This window comes from Thermobia domestica, chromosome 16, assembly GCF_964235325.1.
Source record: "Thermobia domestica chromosome 16, izTheDome1.hap1.1, whole genome shotgun sequence".
NCBI classification, from domain to species: domain Eukaryota; kingdom Metazoa; phylum Arthropoda; class Insecta; order Zygentoma; family Lepismatidae; genus Thermobia; species Thermobia domestica.
Window position 1 is genome coordinate 120,495,162 of NC_137469.1, and position 18,929 is coordinate 120,514,090.

An 18,929-nucleotide genomic window follows, 5' to 3' on the forward strand; every position below is an offset into this window, starting at 1 on the left:
CATTGTGCAACATTCTTACGAAATTTAGAATACCGAAAAAGGTAGTTAAATTAACTAAGGAATGTTTAAATGAATCCCACATTGAAGTCCGGGTAGCAAAATTCCTGGCCACGAGCTGTCGAAAGTGGTCTGAAACAAGGTGATAAGCTATCGCCATTATTATTCAACTCTGTCCTGGAGTATACTACAAGGAAAATAAAAGACAGAGACCAATGCCTAGAGCTGAATGGTATTCACCAAGTTATGCGTTTGCTTATGATATAAATTTAATAGGAGATGATAGGAGAATAATAGAAATGCAGAGGTCTTAGTAAAAGCTTGCAGGGACATTGGTTTTGAAGTAAATGCAGAGAAAACTAAATACACGGAAGTTTGTCGGGATCGTAATACTGCAAATTATGGATTCATTAAAATATCAAATAATTATTTTGATAAAGTGGATACTTTCAATTATCTAGGAGCAATATTAAGACAAAAACCATATTCAGGACGAAATTAAATGTCGTCTAAAAGCAAGGAATTCGTGTTATTATTCAGTTCAAAATCTTTTGTCATCGCGAATTCTGTCGAGAAATTTGAAGCTTAAAATATAAAAAACGATAATCATGCCTATTGTTCTGTATTGTTGCGAAACATGGTCGCTTACTCTTAGGGAAGAATGTAGACTAAAAGTAGATGAGAACAAGATCCTAAGATGAATATTCGGACCCAAGAGGAACGGGAAACTTCATAATTTACACCGTTTACCAAACATTGTAACGGTCATCAAATGTAGGAGGCCCAGGTAGGCAGGTCATGTAGCCAGAATGGAAGAAAGTAGAAATGCTTTCAAAGTTTTGACTGGAAGTCCAATCGGAAAACGACCATTAGGAAAACCTAAGCGCAGATAGGACTATATTAAGATGGATCTCGCAGAAATAGAAATACGAAGTAGAAACTGGGTCCAGTTGGCAGAGGATAGAAGTCAATAGAGAACTTTTGTGAACGCGGCATTGAACCTCCGGGTTCTACAGGCCATAAAGAATTGTTGCAATAGATAGCTAGACTTAATATTTCTGCCGAGTTGATTACAGGAGTCAATCCGTTCACATATTAACAGATAACGGTGGTTAACTATCGTCCTATCATATCTCATGCATATAAGCGCTTTTTTCGCAATAGATAGCTAGAACTATAACATCGACAGACTTTATTAACGGAGTCAGTCCGATAGCAACTTAACAGATAACGGTATCTATCCATATTCCATACTTATGTTTCGCGTGATCCTATCTACAGTCTTTTCTAAAGTTTACTATAGCTTTACTTCCGTGAAAGATTCATTTCGTACATATTCTTCCTTCTCGTGAGCAATTACATCTTACCTACAAAATTTCCAACCTTGGGTATACAGTTTCCTTAATCAGCGCACTTATTGCGATCTTGGCCTAGAATTAGAATACGTTTGTTTTATCTTGGCACGCTCCCCGCCAGTGCACTTGATTGGCTTTTAAAATACTTTCTGCTAGCACCCACGTGAACGTTTTAATCCAATAGCCAATCTTATTGGCTTTGTCGTGGAGGTGACGTTAGTTGTTAGCCAGCCCATCAAATGAGGTTATTGCTATTTGGCTTGAAGTGCTTAGTTACCACAGGCGAATAAGTATGTCACAGTGACTTGTGAGTGGTGGCGTTTTGCTGTGTTTCCTAGCGTATTGTAACTCGCAATTTACCTGTGGCGTGGCAAGAACGCGTTGCAGACAAATCCATCCTTTAGGCGAGAAGCGTGCCAAGATAAAACAAACGTACTGTAATTTTTGGATCAGGGCCACAAAATTTTTTAACGGGCCCTTTTTTTTTTTTTTTTTTTTTTTTTTTGTACGGGATAAGTACATCATACTGAGTTAAGTCACAGTTTGGGTTTGGCTACACTATATGTAGTTCTCCAGATATAAGGCCTACAAGAAAATTTTGCCTGCAATATACTGGATCTTTTGTTCCAACAAGGAACTACTGTATATTAATGAAAGTCTACCCACAAGGAAATCATTAATCACAGTAAACAAAGTGAAGTGTCTGAACTCAGTCTGCTAATTCACGATACACAATCGTAGAAGTGTCCGAGAATCTATATATTTATGAAATTTACGTAAGTAATGAGTTATGTAATGTTGGAAAACAAATGTGCAAGCAACTTAAACATATCGGGATAGTACCTATAACGTTCTTAATAACGTATAAACAGGGAGGAAAAAATGATTTTTGTTGGCTCTTTTTATTTAATCGACTTTTTTGATTTAAATCTAATCTTTCTTCTAGTATAATACAATTCGCGAACTGAAGAAAAAACATTGAGAATTAGTATGAAATGTTAATTGTCATTTAAGTGAAAGTATTGGGGTTAAATTAATTTTGAATTAATCCCCAATCGTTAACCTATTTCAATCCCAAACATTGTTTCATAAGCATTAAGGAAAAAGTACAGCAACGTTTATCAACTTGACACTTTGTTTTTTTAAACAGAAGTTACTGATATTTGGCAGGGGCATGTCTTTTAAAAATTCGAAACTAGCTTGCGGTACGAAATACATATAAAATACATAAATTTCACATAAGGTTATAAAAGCTAAAACAAATTTTAAGTTTCGGAGAGAGTATCGGATCTGTCTCTAAATACGCTCCTATTATCTGTGAACAAACAGATGCGCACACAAAAGAATTTTCGGCTCACATGTCGATGATCATTTCCCCGTTGGAATAGTTAACGATTTACAAACTCTATGTTACGAAGAGAAGAAGTCAGGATTCCCCCGTTATCCTTCAAAACGGGATTTTCTCTAATCATCATTTGCATGGCACTCGTTTTCACACCGTACTGTGCTGTACACACATTTGAGTCTCATTGTATTATGAATGATTATTATCTTCCATAATGGAAACAACAGAACAGAAACGGGATTTTACTTATTTTCACTTTATATTAATTTATTTCGGGATTTGATTTAAATCAATGACTTTTATTTAAAAAATCAAGTGATTTAAATAAATCCACCCTGCGTATAAATACAGTCCAACATGTTAAATAAGTATTCAGTATTCACTTATGCCGTATGTAGTGTTTTGCGCTATCCTCTTTCGTGCATATATGCACCTTCGCTCACAGCGCCTGCTCCCTATGGACGCATCTTCGCGTGGGCCCCCGAGCTGCATTTCTGATCGAACTCGGTTAGATAGCATTTGTGGTTAGTGGCAAACTAGTACACCTTCGTTAGTGTCTTTTGTACAATTGTTCTTATGTACTGTACAATAGTTTTTATACAATGTGAATAAACTAAGGCTCTCCTAACGTCCATCTGCACAGAAGAATACAACTTTATATATATATATATATATATATATATATATATATATATATATATATATAAAGATACAGAGAGTCCATTTATTGAAAGAGAAGCATACTGGGTGGTTCAAAAGTAGGTATACAGAAAAGCATCGATCAAGTATGACATCTTAATTTATTAAGATAATGAATTTATTTTCTTCGGTCTGTTCTAAGCTTCAGGTATAAGTGAAAAGAAATTAAGAACAAATAATGAAGAAATAAAGTCAATACCTGTATGGATAATAATAAGTAAATGATATAAAATGTCATAAGCCAATCAGTACGGGACTGTATACCTAATTTTGGTCCACCCTTTATATGCAATGAATTTAAGTATGGATCCGTACAATAAATCTGCACCTTACTTTCACTACAGGTATTTCGCCTGCAAACTTGTATCAAAGACCTTTGATAAGTATACAATTTTATGCATAAATTTTCAGAAGTTTGGTGACCGGGCTAACTGCCGTAGATGGCGGCCCCGAAATACAAAATTTACGGAGAAATGAACTGAATCAGACTAAATGTGATAATTAGAGTAACAAGCTTTATGAGGGTCATTATATTATTAAGGATAGGATTATTAAGAACGGAGATAACGTAAGTTAATTTTGTGTGTTCGGGGACTGTTGCGGTACGAGTTGAGGTGGCAGTAGAGCATAATCTGACAGTGTTTCAAACCCACTATGTTATTAACTAAATTAAGATACGCATACTGCTGTATTATTATGGGGGTCAAGGTGGAACAAAACGAGCCCTCCGGGGCTTCTAACCCCCTTCGCTGCTTCGTAACGTAAGTAAATAACTTTTTTTCTTTTATCAATAAAGTTGTTGCGCAAAGTAGACTAACACGTAACACTACGTGACGCTCGTGTGGTGCAACTTGAATGTAAATTTAACCACACACTTTGGGAAGACATGATATTTAATCGGACGCATTATTTTAGTCATTAAGTAGTAGTGTAACAGTAATAGTTGTAGTATTTGCAACACTTAACAGTTCCATGGTATTAATTTAGCGCCGTAATACTATACTGATGTATAAGGATTTAGGAAAGTAAAAGAAGCATGAAAATAAGAAATATTTGTGATTAATAGTGGACAGAAATGAAACAGGGGTAATTGTAGGTAAGATATATGAAAGTAAAACAAGTAAGTTGTAATACAACGTTGAAAACAAATTTATGTAGGATTATATCCGGGGCCGCCATCTGCGGCAGTTTAGCTTTGGCGACCATAATCTTTTATTATTCCGTATTTTTTTTAGTGAGTAAAATATGAAAACGGTAATCTAATTAAAGGTAGAAAATCATTGGGTTTCTTCTTCTTCTGGTGGTGTTTGGAATAAGAACTGGACACACAAGAATTTATGACTTAATTTTGTGATGTTATTTTTAGCCGGTAAATAAATTTTTACCTGTATCGAAACGCAGCATCCGGTGCATCAACGCTAGGGTTGCCAACTGGCCGGTTTTTCACCGGCCTGGCCGGAAATATTACTGTTATTTTGATTTAAGCCGGTGCAAATTTCTTACCAGCCCATTTATGACAGTTTTTTTCAAACTTTTATCTAGTTTGAAGTATAGACTTAAAAAGTAATTATCAATGTTCCGTTATGGGGGTCCAGTGTCTTTTACGCCACTTCTTTCTATTGATTTTCGTTTGATTACATAATATAGCGTTATATTAGGTTGGGTTAGCTTAAGGGGATCCAGTGTAGTTTTGGACCCCCTTAACGGAACATGGACCAAAGTAACTTTCATTCTGTAAATCCAAAGCTGTCTCCTTTCACTATCTATCAATGATTAATATATTTTGTTCATCTGTTTACATAATTTTAACACGGACTGTATCAGGGAAAATTTGAACTTCACTTGTAAGGAATTTTACACATTTATTGAGAGTAAAAAAGGGCTTCTTAAAGCAATTTCCTGCAGTTGAAGTGTAAGTTTAAAGAATAAATTTCATTTTCCAAATTCAAAATTGTTACGTAAAGATTTTTTTTTCTTTTTTTCGATAATTTTAAAGAGGTGGTGATAAATGCAATTAAATGATCAATGCCGATTTCAATTTCTTATTTATAGTAGGGATGGCCAATTCCGGAAAGTGAAATTTCCGGAATCTGGAAAATTTTGCCCATCCCTAATTTATAGTACATTGTACCTATTAAGCTTATTAGTGAATGTACTAAGTATATGCAGAATACAGGTGCTAATGCTGTTTTGTTGACGATAGTATTTTCCTTCTCATGGGAGGGGGGGGGGAGCGGAAAGAGTTCCTTCATACTTCGACATTTATCTTAGGGAATATTGAGGGGGCGCCGGTTTTTCTATTTTCCATAGTTGGCAATCCTAACCAACGCTCGGAATCATTTGCTGCAACAATTACATTCCGTTTCTAAATATTCTACATGGATTATAAAACAGATTTATCACAGTACACACCTTTTGAAAGCCATGAAATGTCACCTGGAACAGCAGAACAATTCGTCACTTTCACCTTTCCCGTATTGTCATTTACAATTGCTATGTTGGATTCTATCATATGATCTATCACACCTTGCAACCATACTAGATTGACGGAAATTGTCTTTACGTGTGAACTGTTTACACTAATTTGTAATTCCCATGTCCCTGCAGAATTCTTTGTACACCTTCGAAGATCTTTGACAAATAGTTTATAAGCAGGGTTTCTGGATGAATTATCCTCCGACATTTTCTTATATATATGAAGATTCTATTGCCAAACAACAATAAATCATCTAAGTTAAAACTAGAAAACAATATAGTTTTTAAATGATTTTCCGATCTTAAATACATTTGTTACACACCTTCCATTCAAAAGAAACGCCATATGCGTTGCTATTGCTAGTCTTCTTTATCTTCTTTGAAAGAGATTGTAAATATCCTGTGCTTACGTTTGCCATTGAGCAGTTCTGTAGAAAATTCCGTGTAGGCTTTCTTTTGGCACACCACTCGACATAATTGTTGAAAAATTATAATTCTTCCACTAGTTTCCTTCTTATTCTCTTCTAAGTAATTTGCACTGGACAACATAAATATATCTCACTTGGTATAAACGATATTCAATGGCCATCAGAAGTAATTTTTGAAAAATTACAATTCTTTTACGATTTGCGTATAAATACGGCATCCGAATGAATGGCATAAAAACAGGGACGTGTAGTGCGTATTACCGCTGTTACCGGCGGTAACGGTAAAAATATAATAGTTTTTCGTTGTTTTCATATATCTTCAAATTTCATTATCGACATGGGAAGATGTTTACATTTTCCTTTTTCTTTCTTTTTTTTTTAAAAAAAAAGGTTGGATGACCTATGCTTCATTTACATTGTGAACGAATGCAACATGCCAACACCAAATAGGAGCATACTGTTGTTGATACCGCAGATTTCAGAGGTAACGCGAACCCCGATAGCGTTCGTTCACTCCAGAAGCACCTTTCAGCGTGCCAGCCAGAAGCATCCTGCGCGCTCATATTTGGACTTCCGGAATAGCCCTTATGTTACCGTTCGACAGAGTGGAACAGGAAAAAATAGGAACGTCCCTTTCAAAACAAGGAGAATCTAGAATATCATCAACTACTCACCGTCAGCTTAGGAGTCTATTCGCTCTCCTCTCGCTGTAGAGGATGGAGCGGGCGGTAATTCTACCATATTGTTTCGTTTGCTTCCCCATTATAAGGATAGAAACTTGACTGTAATTTCAGTAGTCATAAGGTTATTTCATTGTCTTAACAGCATACAATTTCGGACAAATATAAATAGCAGGTTTTTCATACTAATAACATTTAACACGTGCTACTGTGAGACTGATGTTCCAGTGCATTATTTATATGTTAATCTATCATTTTTACACGACTTTTGTATGTTAATACGTTATCTTTAAATTTGAATAATACAGCAACAGTGAACAAGAAGAATATATTCCATAGGATATTCTAACAAAAATTTAATATAGGTTTACTTTGATTCAAAATAAAGTTTCTCATTGAATGTTAATATGAGCTTATGGGCATTAATTTTTTTTTAATTAAGATTTTATTTCTGTTTAAACAGTATATAAATTTAGATGATTGTCTCATGCCTGAAGGAGCAAAGATATTGTCAGTCCCTGAAGTCATTAATTATACAGAAATGCCTATTGATGAAACACATTGTGCTATATGGGAACTGTTTCAAGAGCAAGGGGGAATAGTAATGATAATTAGAGCGAAGCCCGCGCTCCTTCCAATTCGAGTAATTATTATTATTTAGGATTTATGCTAATTAAGTTGAAAATATTTTGTTTTTAATTTAGTATAGAAAACTTTCGATGCAACAAATTTCCAACTCTAGCCGCTAGCCTACTAGTTGAATTTGGACTTTGATGCAGTTTGATGTGTTGAAAAAGAACTGTGCAATCGTCTTCATCGTGCCGCAGTTTGACTCTCTAACTAATATTCAATACGGAAAACTTGTTGCTCAAACATACGATGAAACTCCAGTTATGGTTGGTGAGGTAGGGAACTGCAGCCTCTTGTTAATTATATTTTCATGCTTATGCCCATAGACTTCATTTAGTTTTAGAAAAGTCGGTTGATTATACAAAAGGGCATAGGCGTAAATAGCAGCCCCGCAATCTTCGCGGCGGAAGGGGGCGCACGAGCTCCAGGGACGCAAAATGTATAGAAAGAAACTAGGGCGCATAACTAAAGGTTGCGGGGGCACTGAAGCTTCAAGTTACGCTAATGGAAAAGGGTATAAGTTATTTTTTAAAATTGTGTTGGGACTTGCTTCTTCTTCCTCGAAGTCTTCAAAAAAAAAAAAAATGCTCTGGATTATGTAGTCAACAAATTTATCCCAATAGTCTCAAACACAAGGTATGAAACTATAGAAGTAGAGTAAATGATGTGCTGTATAGCTTTAAAGATGAACTGTTAGGAGTCTAAATCCATGATGAATAAAACCGACGAATAGGATTCTCAAACCAGAGTTTGTGTAGCAAAATTCTATCAAACCTTTCAAAGTTTTGACTCCAATTTTTTACTTGAACTATTTTCTGTTATAGCATCAAGATAAGAAATCTTGTTCAATATCTTACAAAAGAAAGTTCATGATGTAGGTTACTGCAGAAAGAAAGTAGATGACTTTGAATAATATCTGAGATCATTGAGAGATAGTTTTAATTATATTTAGAAAAAAATGAAAGAACATGAAGAGTCACATTGTTCTAAAAGGTCAAGAGTAAATGAAGTGGAATTTGACCACTTTGCCAATGCCTATAGTTTGAAATGAAAAAGTGAGTACTAGATTTTCTGATATTGAGAAACAAAGAGTTACTTGTAGTATTAGCAACCGGTAACAATCGTCAAATTGTCACGCCACGTCACTGCATAAAAACTATAGTGTAAAAAAGCACAAGACAACCCAAGGTGTAAAGTCTTTCCACCATGAGACAACCTATGCTGGGTAACCACTAAAAAGCACGAATGCTCAAGTCAGAGTAAGGCTTCTTTTACATTATCCGGCAGTTTGCCGGATGAGAAGTGTACCCTTTCATATTATCCGGCGTTTTGCGGTAGATGAAAAATAACCGAGCAGGGTTACTGTGCAACTGAAGTAACAAAACCTTGAGACTCTTGTCGTGTTGTGATGGTTGCAATTGACAGATGTAAGATGTGTCTTCTACTCTCTTTGTTAAGATAGACAGAAAAAAAAAGTCAGAGACACATATGGGTTTACCCTTTTTTTTAGAGAAGTGGTAACTTGAAGATTTTACTATAATGTTACACAATCGATAGACTTCAACAAAATAGCGGCCAGGTTCTGGATATTTAAAATACCATTCCGGTATTCACCTGTTGTGACTGGGAAAACCAAGTCCTTTCAGGATAGTCGGTGGTTGAAATCTATCCCAGAATCCAGTGGCGGATCTAGAAGGTAAAAACTGGAAGGCTGCCAGACCCCAGACTATAAGAAGTATATCATGAGTTTACTATAAAGTTTCAAAAATATATAAATAATAGCTTAAATTATTTTTGTCACCCTGAAAACTGGTTGGGCCTAGGCCCAGGGCTAGATCCGCCACTGCCAGAATCCCAAGTCAACACAACCACTGAGCCCAAGGCTAATCTGTAGGCATTACTTATTATTCCAGTAGTTCGGGTTTATTCTATTATTTTAAGCGTTCCGACTATTGACTCAAGTCTCTTTAAAGCACTGCTCTAGTCCCTGTATTCAAAGGACTATTCAAGAAATTACAACCATAGAAGTGTTAAAGATAATTATAAAATATATAAGGTACGGTGTGTTTATCAAATATCACATCATGAATTCTGTCTTGCTTTGCGAAAGTACATAAAGGTATTACTAGTAAATATATAATATTGCAGAAATATTTGATAGTGTATATTTCAGTTTTGGGACACCACAAATTTATAGAATTGCAAGCTTATTTGTCCAGTGATACCCGGACATTTATTTCTCCCAGTCTTCTATTACATAGAAAAAATAATTTATATTGATTTGGATTCTTTAATCAACGATCTATTTATTCGACGAATTAGTCCCAGAAGCGACAGTCCTATTAGCGGCAGGAACTGTTATCTGTCCTATGAGCGAATGATTCATTTACATTGAGATGATGGAAGATGATATGATTCTATCTCGTAAAATATGTTTGCCTGTGGCGTTATTAGCGCCCGAACAACCTTGGTATGAAATATGTACGTGCCAGTGATACTATTCGTCAAATATATTTTTTCATGTGGTTCGGATTCCACGTTAATCAGTAGGTCCACGTCTCATATAGCCTCGCTGCTGAACGGGACGTTAAACTCAAAATCAACTCAACTCAACTCAAATATATTTTTCCTCTACTGTGATTGCAAATAAAACTTATTTTAATTTTGAGTTAGATTTGACATAAAACATATCAAATAACTTAACGAGACAACAGGGATATTTCCATGAAAAGTATATTTCTAGTATGTAATTATTGAAAATCCAGTTGTAATATCCTCTTTCTTCAAAAGCTCTGCTTTCTGTACTTAATTTGATTCAAATCTAATTACTAACTAAGCACAGTAATATATTTTATTTTGAAAAACTTAAACGTGTGACAGTTTCGCCAACTATCTACTTTGTAGACTTCCTAAGACTCTATGAATAAAATGGGGAAAAAATGTCAATGATAAAAGACAGCTTTTGAGATTGCCTACATCTGATCGGCTATTATCAACCAATCCCACCATTTACAATGCAGTTGTTCACTCTAAACAATCTAAAAGGTAAACAAACTCGTTAAACTACCTTCCCTCCTATTGTAAGCTACTAAAACGTAAACTAATTGCTTAATTTGCCTTCCTTCCTTGTTTTGACTTATAAATAAAAGCTTGTCGTGTAGCAATCTGAAATAATCCCTTATAACTAGACGAACTGTTAAATCCTGCGAGAGATTTGTAACTTGTGTAATAATTTCTTCGAATACACCGTGTTTTTTAGATTTCTTTGATATCCTCAAATGGTGAACACCTTTTTTTCATGGGCGCCCGATGGGAAGGCAGGGGTCGCCCCCCCTAGCTCACGAAAATGTATACGTAATATAGCAAACCACGTATATTAAATACCAGATACCGGTATACCAGACGTGATACAGTAATCACAGAGATGCCCCTTCCTAGAAAATTTTTTTCGGGCGCTCACCTCCTTCTGATTTCTTTTTTATGCCATAAACATATTCAATCTAAACTTACGCTTCGTATCATTTTAAAATCAAATTTTTAATTACAGTAGAGCGTCGATTATCCGAAGTAATTGGGGGACATGGGTGTTCAGAAAACTGGTTTGTTGGGATAATCGAACTGTACATGTTTATTTGCCAAAAAGAAGTACTGTACAGTAAATTTATTCATAAAAACAGGCATCTCTTTAAGTATTACAAAGTAACGTACAAAGGCAACTTTAGAAGGAATATATAGTATGTGGTACAGTTTATTAAACAAAAATATGTACATATTACATACGCATTTTGCATGAACAATACACACAGTACACAAAATTAACGTTTAAAAAAAACCTTTATTTTGGTCTATCTAAGCAAACCTACACGCTTACGAGCAGCTAAGTCACGTACTTTTTTCATTACAGATATCTGAAAGTGGTCACTTTCATCTTGGGCTTCGCAAGGCAGTATCTAAACAAGTGAACGCCTCAGAAGCTGTTGGTATACTTTCATCTTCACTTTCTGGAGCACTGATTGAAGAGTGCTGGCGGCGTCATCTTTATCAGTGACGACGTTTACAATCTCGCTGTCCAGCATGATTTGGTGTCCTGGATCTGCATCATCGATATTCATCCATTCATGAACGTCTTCTTCATCACATTCGTGGCAATCTATTTCTTTTAGCATACCGAGAATTTCGGACATATCATTCTGTTCGTCATTTTCAATCATACCTTGTGAATTTTCTTCTGTGTCCAAAATTTTATTCCAGGCTTTTTTCAAATTCTCTTCCTTTACACTATTCCATGCTGCGCTGATCATGTAGGACGCGTCTTTCAAGTCAATATTCTTATGATTTCTTAAGAGACTTTCTTCTCCATCCTCTTCTCTTTCTAACAATAACTTACGCAACAATTCTTTCCTGTAATATCGTTTGAAAGTCTCGATAACGCCTTGATCCATGGGCTGTAATAAGGAGGTTACGTTCGGTGGAAGAAATATTACCTTTATGAACTCGTCTTTTTCGTTTAAAATATCACATGACGGATGAGTTGGTGCATTGTCAAGGAGAAGTAGTGTTTTCTCCCTCTCCCCATTCTTTAGCTGATGAGCTTTTACAGAGGGTACGAAAACGTCCAGAAACCACTTCATAAAAATCGTACTATCCATCCAGGCGCTCTTTTGTGAGGTGTACACAACAGGCAAGGCTGACATATTAACGTGCTTGAAACAACGCGGTTTTTTACTTTTACCAATGACGAACATAGGCAGTCGGTGACTCCCCAAAGCTCTGCTCAAGCCCCAAAAATCAAGTATATTGTACCAATATCTTTATGGTTTGTAGAAAATAATCATCGTTGCAAGTGAAATTAAAAAGAGTGGCCGAAGCATTAGGCGATAGATTGTAAATCTATTTATGGTTAATAAACCTCCTATTAGGTTTTATAGTCAATATTTATGATATCGGACTGCAATTCCGGAGTAGTAGTTAATATACTAAGACCTAAAAGATCGCCTTTTATTTATAGCTTTGAAGGCCATTAGTTTTTTAAACTTAAAGTCTTTGTTTAAAGGATGTTGACAGTTAGAGGCAAAATAATTATGCCTCTTAATGAAGTAATAATGAATATTGATCTAATTGATGTTTCTTGATTTTTTCTCATTAAAGATGTTCATGTTTGGTTATGATGATTAATAATGAAGGCAGCGTAAGCAATTCGTATGTAATAGAAAAGGGTAATTAGTGCTGTTATTACTATTAGGGTGAGAATAATAAATGATATTTGTTCGGCAGTTTTTATAATGATGATTCATTTAGGTAAAAATCCTAAGAATGGTGGAAGGCCACCTAGAGATAAAAGACTAGTAAAAATAGCTAATTTTGTTGTTACAATGATATTATTAGAAAAGGTTTGGTTGATATGAAATATTTTGTTTATTGCGAAAAGAGTGACTGCTATTGCTGAGAGTAAGGCATAAAATAGAAAGTAGAGGGACCATGCTATATCACTTAATAGTAGGGCTATAAGTATTCAGCCAGTGTGATTAATAGATGAGAATGCTATGATTTTACGTAGTGATGTTTGATTTAAACCTCCGATTGAGCCTACTACTAGAGACAAGGTTAGGGTTAGGTAAATTAGATTCATAGGTTTTAGGCTGTAAGAAAGTAGGCCAAAAGGAGCTAGTTTTTGTCATGTTATTAAAATAATGCAGTCTATTCAGAGTATGGCTTCTATTACTTCGGACATTCAGAAGTGGAGGGGAGCTGCGCCTATTTTAAAAAGTAAGGAAATAGTGATTAAATAGTATGTAGTTTGCAGCCCTATGTAGAGTAAAATGATTGCCATTAAAAGTAAGGATCTTGCAATGGCCTGTACTAAAAAGTATTTTAGAGCAGATTCGGTATGACGTTGATTGTTGGTCTTTGAAATCAGGGGGATGAATGATAGGAGGTTAATTCCAAGACCAATTCAAGTACCAAATCATGATGAGGAGGTTAGGGAAATAAGGGTTCCTAACACAAGTGTTGTAGAGAATAAAAGAGTTTTAGGATTAGTGAGCATTAGAAAAAGAAGAATAATCTTCATATGCGGGGTATGAGCTCACTAGCTTATCTTAGCTTATCTTTCTACATCTTAGTGTAAGGTGCACGTTGATTTTTGATGTCAAAGGTGAAAGTTTAATTCTTTTAGATGTAATAAGAGTATATTGAAATACTTGATTTATCCTATCACGATAATCCTTTAATCAGGCATCTTATTATTTAATAATTATTTATAGTGGTATATGAGAATTTAAATAGATCAATATTGTATTATAATAATTAAATTTAGAAAGATTATATATTAATAATAATTAAAACTTGAAAATCTATTAAATCCTCTTAATTAGCCTGAGATACCGGCTAAAGGTATATTAATAAGCTTAACGTATCCAGTATATGCTAGTTTTTACAGCATATGTGTGAGGAGAAAATAAATATACTTGTATAGGATACAATTTTGTTTGAGGGGGGAAAAAACAAAATTGTATCCTAGACAAGGGGGAAAATAGGGTTTATTTAATACTAATTTTTATTAATTAGACTAAATACATAATTAATAATTATTTATTTTAGCGTTATAAATTAATAATAAAGTATTATCCTGGCTTTTCTTCTCTTGTTTAACTAGTTGTACATGTAACCTTCCGGGTAAGAAATAAATGTTATTGATCTTGAGGGTGAGTAATGGAGTATAATTGGTCGCAGTACTTGTTTTTGTTTATTAATTAATGTTTGAAGCAGTTAAGGTTTAAGGAGACCCGGCGAAATTCGTGCCAGCCGCCGCGGTGAGACGAGGGGGTTGAAGGGAAGAATTAGTGATGGTTAAACTGTAGTTATAAATTTAAATTGAAGGGCTTGTTTTATTTATTTTTAGGTGAAATTATTATTTAAAATAATGAGTTCTATATTTGAGGCTATGAAATTATTTTTTAAACTAGGATTAGATACCCTGTTATTTTTAATGTAAAATGTAATACCTGGGTAATAGTAGTTATGTTCTTGAAACTCAAAGGATTTGACGGTATTTTAGGCTGTTCAGAGGAATCTGTCCCGTAATCGACAATCCACGATATATTTTACTTACTGTTGTTTAGCAGTTTGTATACCGCCGTAGTTGAAGGTATTAAGGAGAGGTTAGAGACCTTCATTACCTTTATTGAGGAAGACTTCAGGTCAAGGTGCAGCTTATCAGTAAGAGGAGATGGATTATAATGGAACGTTTATACGGATTTTATTATGAAATTATTTAAATGAAGGTGGATTTGAATGTAATGTTAGTTATGTTGCTATTATGAGTAGGGCTCTAAGATATGTACCCATCGCCCGTCGCTCTCATTTGTTTAGGTGAGATAAGTCGTAACATAGTGGGTGTACCGGAAGGTGTGCCTAGATTGAATTAAAGCAAAATAGAGCTTGTTAGAGCTATTCGTTTACATCGAGGAGGTTTCTGTGCAATTCAGATTATTTTGATTGAAGGAGACACTTATACATATGTTTTTTTTATATTAAGATTAAGTGAATCAACTTTAATTGATGTTATTGTATAGGGTATAGAATTAATTTGTTGATATTATAGTTAATTAGTACCGTAAGGGAATGTTTAAATAAGTGAATTTTTTTTGGAAGGAAGAAAACATGAAATGTTGTACCTTTTGTATCAGGGGACACTAAATAATATTATTATATAATTGTTTCCCGAAATGGAAAGAGCTAAAATACTATGGTACTATAGGTGGCATATTATTTATAAATTTTATTTTAGTGGTGAGATGCCTTTCGGTTTCCATTATATCTGGTTGTACAAGAATTGAATTTAATTCAGTTGCGGTTAGACTTGTTGTGAGTTTGGTTCATTATAGTTTTGCTGTGAGTAATAGTAAGGGGGATTTGCTCTTTACTTTTGTTTATTTATAATGTGGTCTTATATTAACTGAAAGATGTGGGCTTAGAAGTAGCTATCATTTGTAATTTTGTTATAACTTATTTGTGTTATTTATCATATTTTATTACATTTAATTTATTATTGTACTATTTGTTTTAAATTAGTTAAGACAATTTATAATGGTGTTGTTAGTATATTGGTGAGAATGATTAAAGGAATTCGGCAAAGGTTTCCTCCGCCTGTTTATCAAAAACATGTCCTTTTGTTAAAATAGAAGGTCTGACCTGCCCAGTGAGGGTTTAAACGGCCGCGGTATTTTGACCGTGCGAAGATAGCATAATCATTAGTCCTTTAATTGTGGGCTTGTATGAAAGGTTGGACGAGTGGAAGACTGTCTTTATTCGTAACGTTGAATTTTACTTTTGAGTGAAAAGGCTTAAATGATTTAGGAGGACGATAAGACCCTGTAGATCTTTATATTTAAGTAGTAATTTTTGTATTTGCTAATGAATAAATTTGCTATTTGATTATTGCGTTGGGGCGACGAGAAGATAAAATAAACTCTTCTTAATTTAATTACTTTTAAGTATTTTTATGATCCTTTATTAATGATTAATAGACTAAGTTACCTCAGGGATAACAGCGTAATTTTTTTTGAGAGTTCATATCGACAAAAGAGATTGCGACCTCGATGTTGGATTAAGGTTTTGTCTAGGTGCAGAAGCTTAGTGTATAGGTCTGTTCGACCTTTAAAATCTTACATGTTCTGAGTTCAGATCGGCGTGAGCCAGATCGGTTTTTATCCTTTATTTAGGAAATAGTACTTTAGTACGAAAGGACCAAGTACTAATAACATTTATTGTTGGAGAATAAAAATAATAGGCAATTACTTTGGCAGATAAGTGCATTAGATTTAGGATCTAAGAATGGATGAATTGAGTCCAGGTAATAATGTATTATGATTATGTTATAGGTGTGGTCTCTTACTTGATTTTGATTATTTGTGTTTTAATTGGGGTTGCATTTTTGACTTTGTTAGAACGGAAGGTTTTAGGATAAATTCAAATTCGTCGGGGACCTAATAAGGTAGGTATTTGTGGTTTACCTCAGCCTTTTGCAGATGCAATTAAGTTATTTACTAAGGAGCAAGTTTTTCCTACTATGTCTAACTATTATCCTTACTATCTAGCTCCTGTTTTTAGTTTATTTTTATCTTTGTTGGTATGATTAAGAATTCCTTATTCCTTATTCCTTTATGCTGACTTTTTCTTTGGGTTTCTTGTTTTTTTTTTTTTTATGTTGTACAAGTATAGGTGTGTATACTGTAATAATTGCTGGTTGATCTTCTAACTCTTCATACTCTTTGCTGGGAGGCCTTCGGGCAGTAGCGCAAACTATTTCTTATGAGGTTAGTTTGGCGTTAATTTTGTTATCTTTTGTATTTTTAGCTGAGAGATATGGATTGTTGAGTTTTGGTTACTATCAGGAAGAGTTATGATTTTTATGAATTACGTTTCCTCTAGCATTAGTTTGATTTGCTTCTTGTTTAGCTGAAGCTAACCGTACTCCTTTTGATTTCGCGGAAGGGGAATCAGAACTTGTTTCTGGATTTAATATTGAGTATAGAGCAGGAGGATTTGCTCTTATTTTTATGGCCGAGTATGCTAGTATTTTGTTTATGAGAACTTTATTTAGTATTTTGTTTCTAGGACATGATATTTTTTCTGTTTTGTTTTTTTGTAAGGTAGTGTTTATTTCTTTTGGGTTTATTTGAGTACGAGGAACGTTACCCCGATTTCGGTATGATAAATTAATATATCTTGCTTGAAAATGTTTTTTACCTTTATCTCTTAATTATCTTTTATTATTAGGAGGCATAAAGCTTCTTTTTATTTCTCTTTTAATTTAAGTGTATTAAATTGAGGATAAGTTCTTAGAGCTTTGCTCTGTTGTATGTTTTCAAAACATATGCTTATTCTCAGCCAAAGAACTAAGTTTTATTTAGTAGGAAATCTCATAAAGAGGAGAGATAAGGTACAAATAGGAAATCAGCGAAGTAAATAACTGTGAGAATTTGGCCTGTTAGAATATAAGAATCTTCTACCGGTCGAGCTCCAATTCAAGTTAAAAGGTTACCGTGCTAACTATAATTCAGAATATAATTTGATTAATGGGGTAGAATTGTAGGCCTCGTATTTTTCTAGTATGGAAAAATGGTATGATTATTAAAATGAGGATTGATATTACTAAAGCAATAACTCCTCCGAGTTTATTAGGAATGGAACAAAGAATAGCGTAAGCAAATAAGAAGTATCATTCTGGTTGAATATGTACTGGTGTAACTAGAGGATTGGCTGGAGTGAAGTTTTCAGGGTCTCCTAGTATATAGGGATTTCAGAGGGTGAGTAATATTAAGGCTGTTATTATCATTAGAAATCCAATAGTGTCCTTAGTTGAAAAATAAGGGTGGAAGGGGATTTTATCTTGGTTTCTGTTAAGACCGAGGGGGTTGTTAGATCCTGTTTGGTGGAGGAATAGGAGATGCACTATTGATATGGCGGCTACAATGAAGGGTAAGAGGAAATGGAAAGCAAAGAATCGGTTTAAAGTGGCATTATCTACAGCAAAGCCCCCTCAAATTCATTGTACTAATATTGTTCCTAGGTAGGGAATAGCTGATAATAGATTTGTAATGACTGTAGCACCTCAGAAAGATATTTGACCTCAAGGCAGGACGTAGCCTACAAAAGCAGTTGCTATCACTAAAAGTAGAATATCAACTCCTACTCTTCAAGTATGAAGCTAAAGATAAGAACCGTAGTATATTCCTCGACCGACGTGTAAGTAAAGGCAAATGAAGAAGAATGATGCTCCATTGGCATGTAAAGTGCGTAAAAGCCACCCAAAATTTACATCTCGGCAGATGTGAATTACTCTGTTGAAGGCTAATTCAATACTTGATACATAATGTATTGCTAGAAATAGACCTGTAGCAATTTGAATAATCAAGCGTAAACCGAGAAGAGAGCCAAAATTTCATCAATATGAGATGTTAATAGGAGCTGGGAGGTCTACTAAGGCGTTATTAGCAATTTTAAAAAGAGGATGATGTAAGCGAATTGGTGTTGACATATGACTTAGAAGGCCGAAGAGGGCCTTGATATAATGAAGTGATCTTTACTACTGCAATTAATGTAATAAATAGGTATGTTGCTAATATAATGGTATTCATTAAGATTGATGTTATATAAAATTTTATACCGGGGATTTCTTGGTAATTAGTTGTATAGTGGTGAGGGTCTGGTAATGAAATTATGTTTGGCAGTAGAAGGGGGTCGATAATTATTATAAGAATTAGGAGCAATGGAACTAGGAAAATTAGTAGGAAAAGATTAGGTGTTAGAGTAAATA

At 34.5% G+C, this 18,929-nt stretch overlaps 1 protein-coding gene across 2 annotated transcripts in view; it reads right to left on the minus strand.

The window, feature by feature from the left end:
- Window positions 1-6,249, minus strand: part of LOC145673380 (recQ-mediated genome instability protein 2-like) — a 73,435-nt gene extending 67,186 nt beyond the window's left edge. Inside the window, exon 1 of one of the 2 annotated variants that reach the window (XM_081743027.1) lies at window positions 5,809-6,249. In XM_081743027.1, coding sequence (XP_081599153.1) covers window positions 5,809-6,079 — 271 coding nt within the window. In that variant the 5' untranslated portion in view covers window positions 6,080-6,249. The remainder of the gene's footprint in view (window positions 1-5,808) is intronic. The other variant, XM_081743026.1, reaches the window with a different exon arrangement.
- Window positions 6,250-18,929: the final 12,680 nt, after the last annotated feature.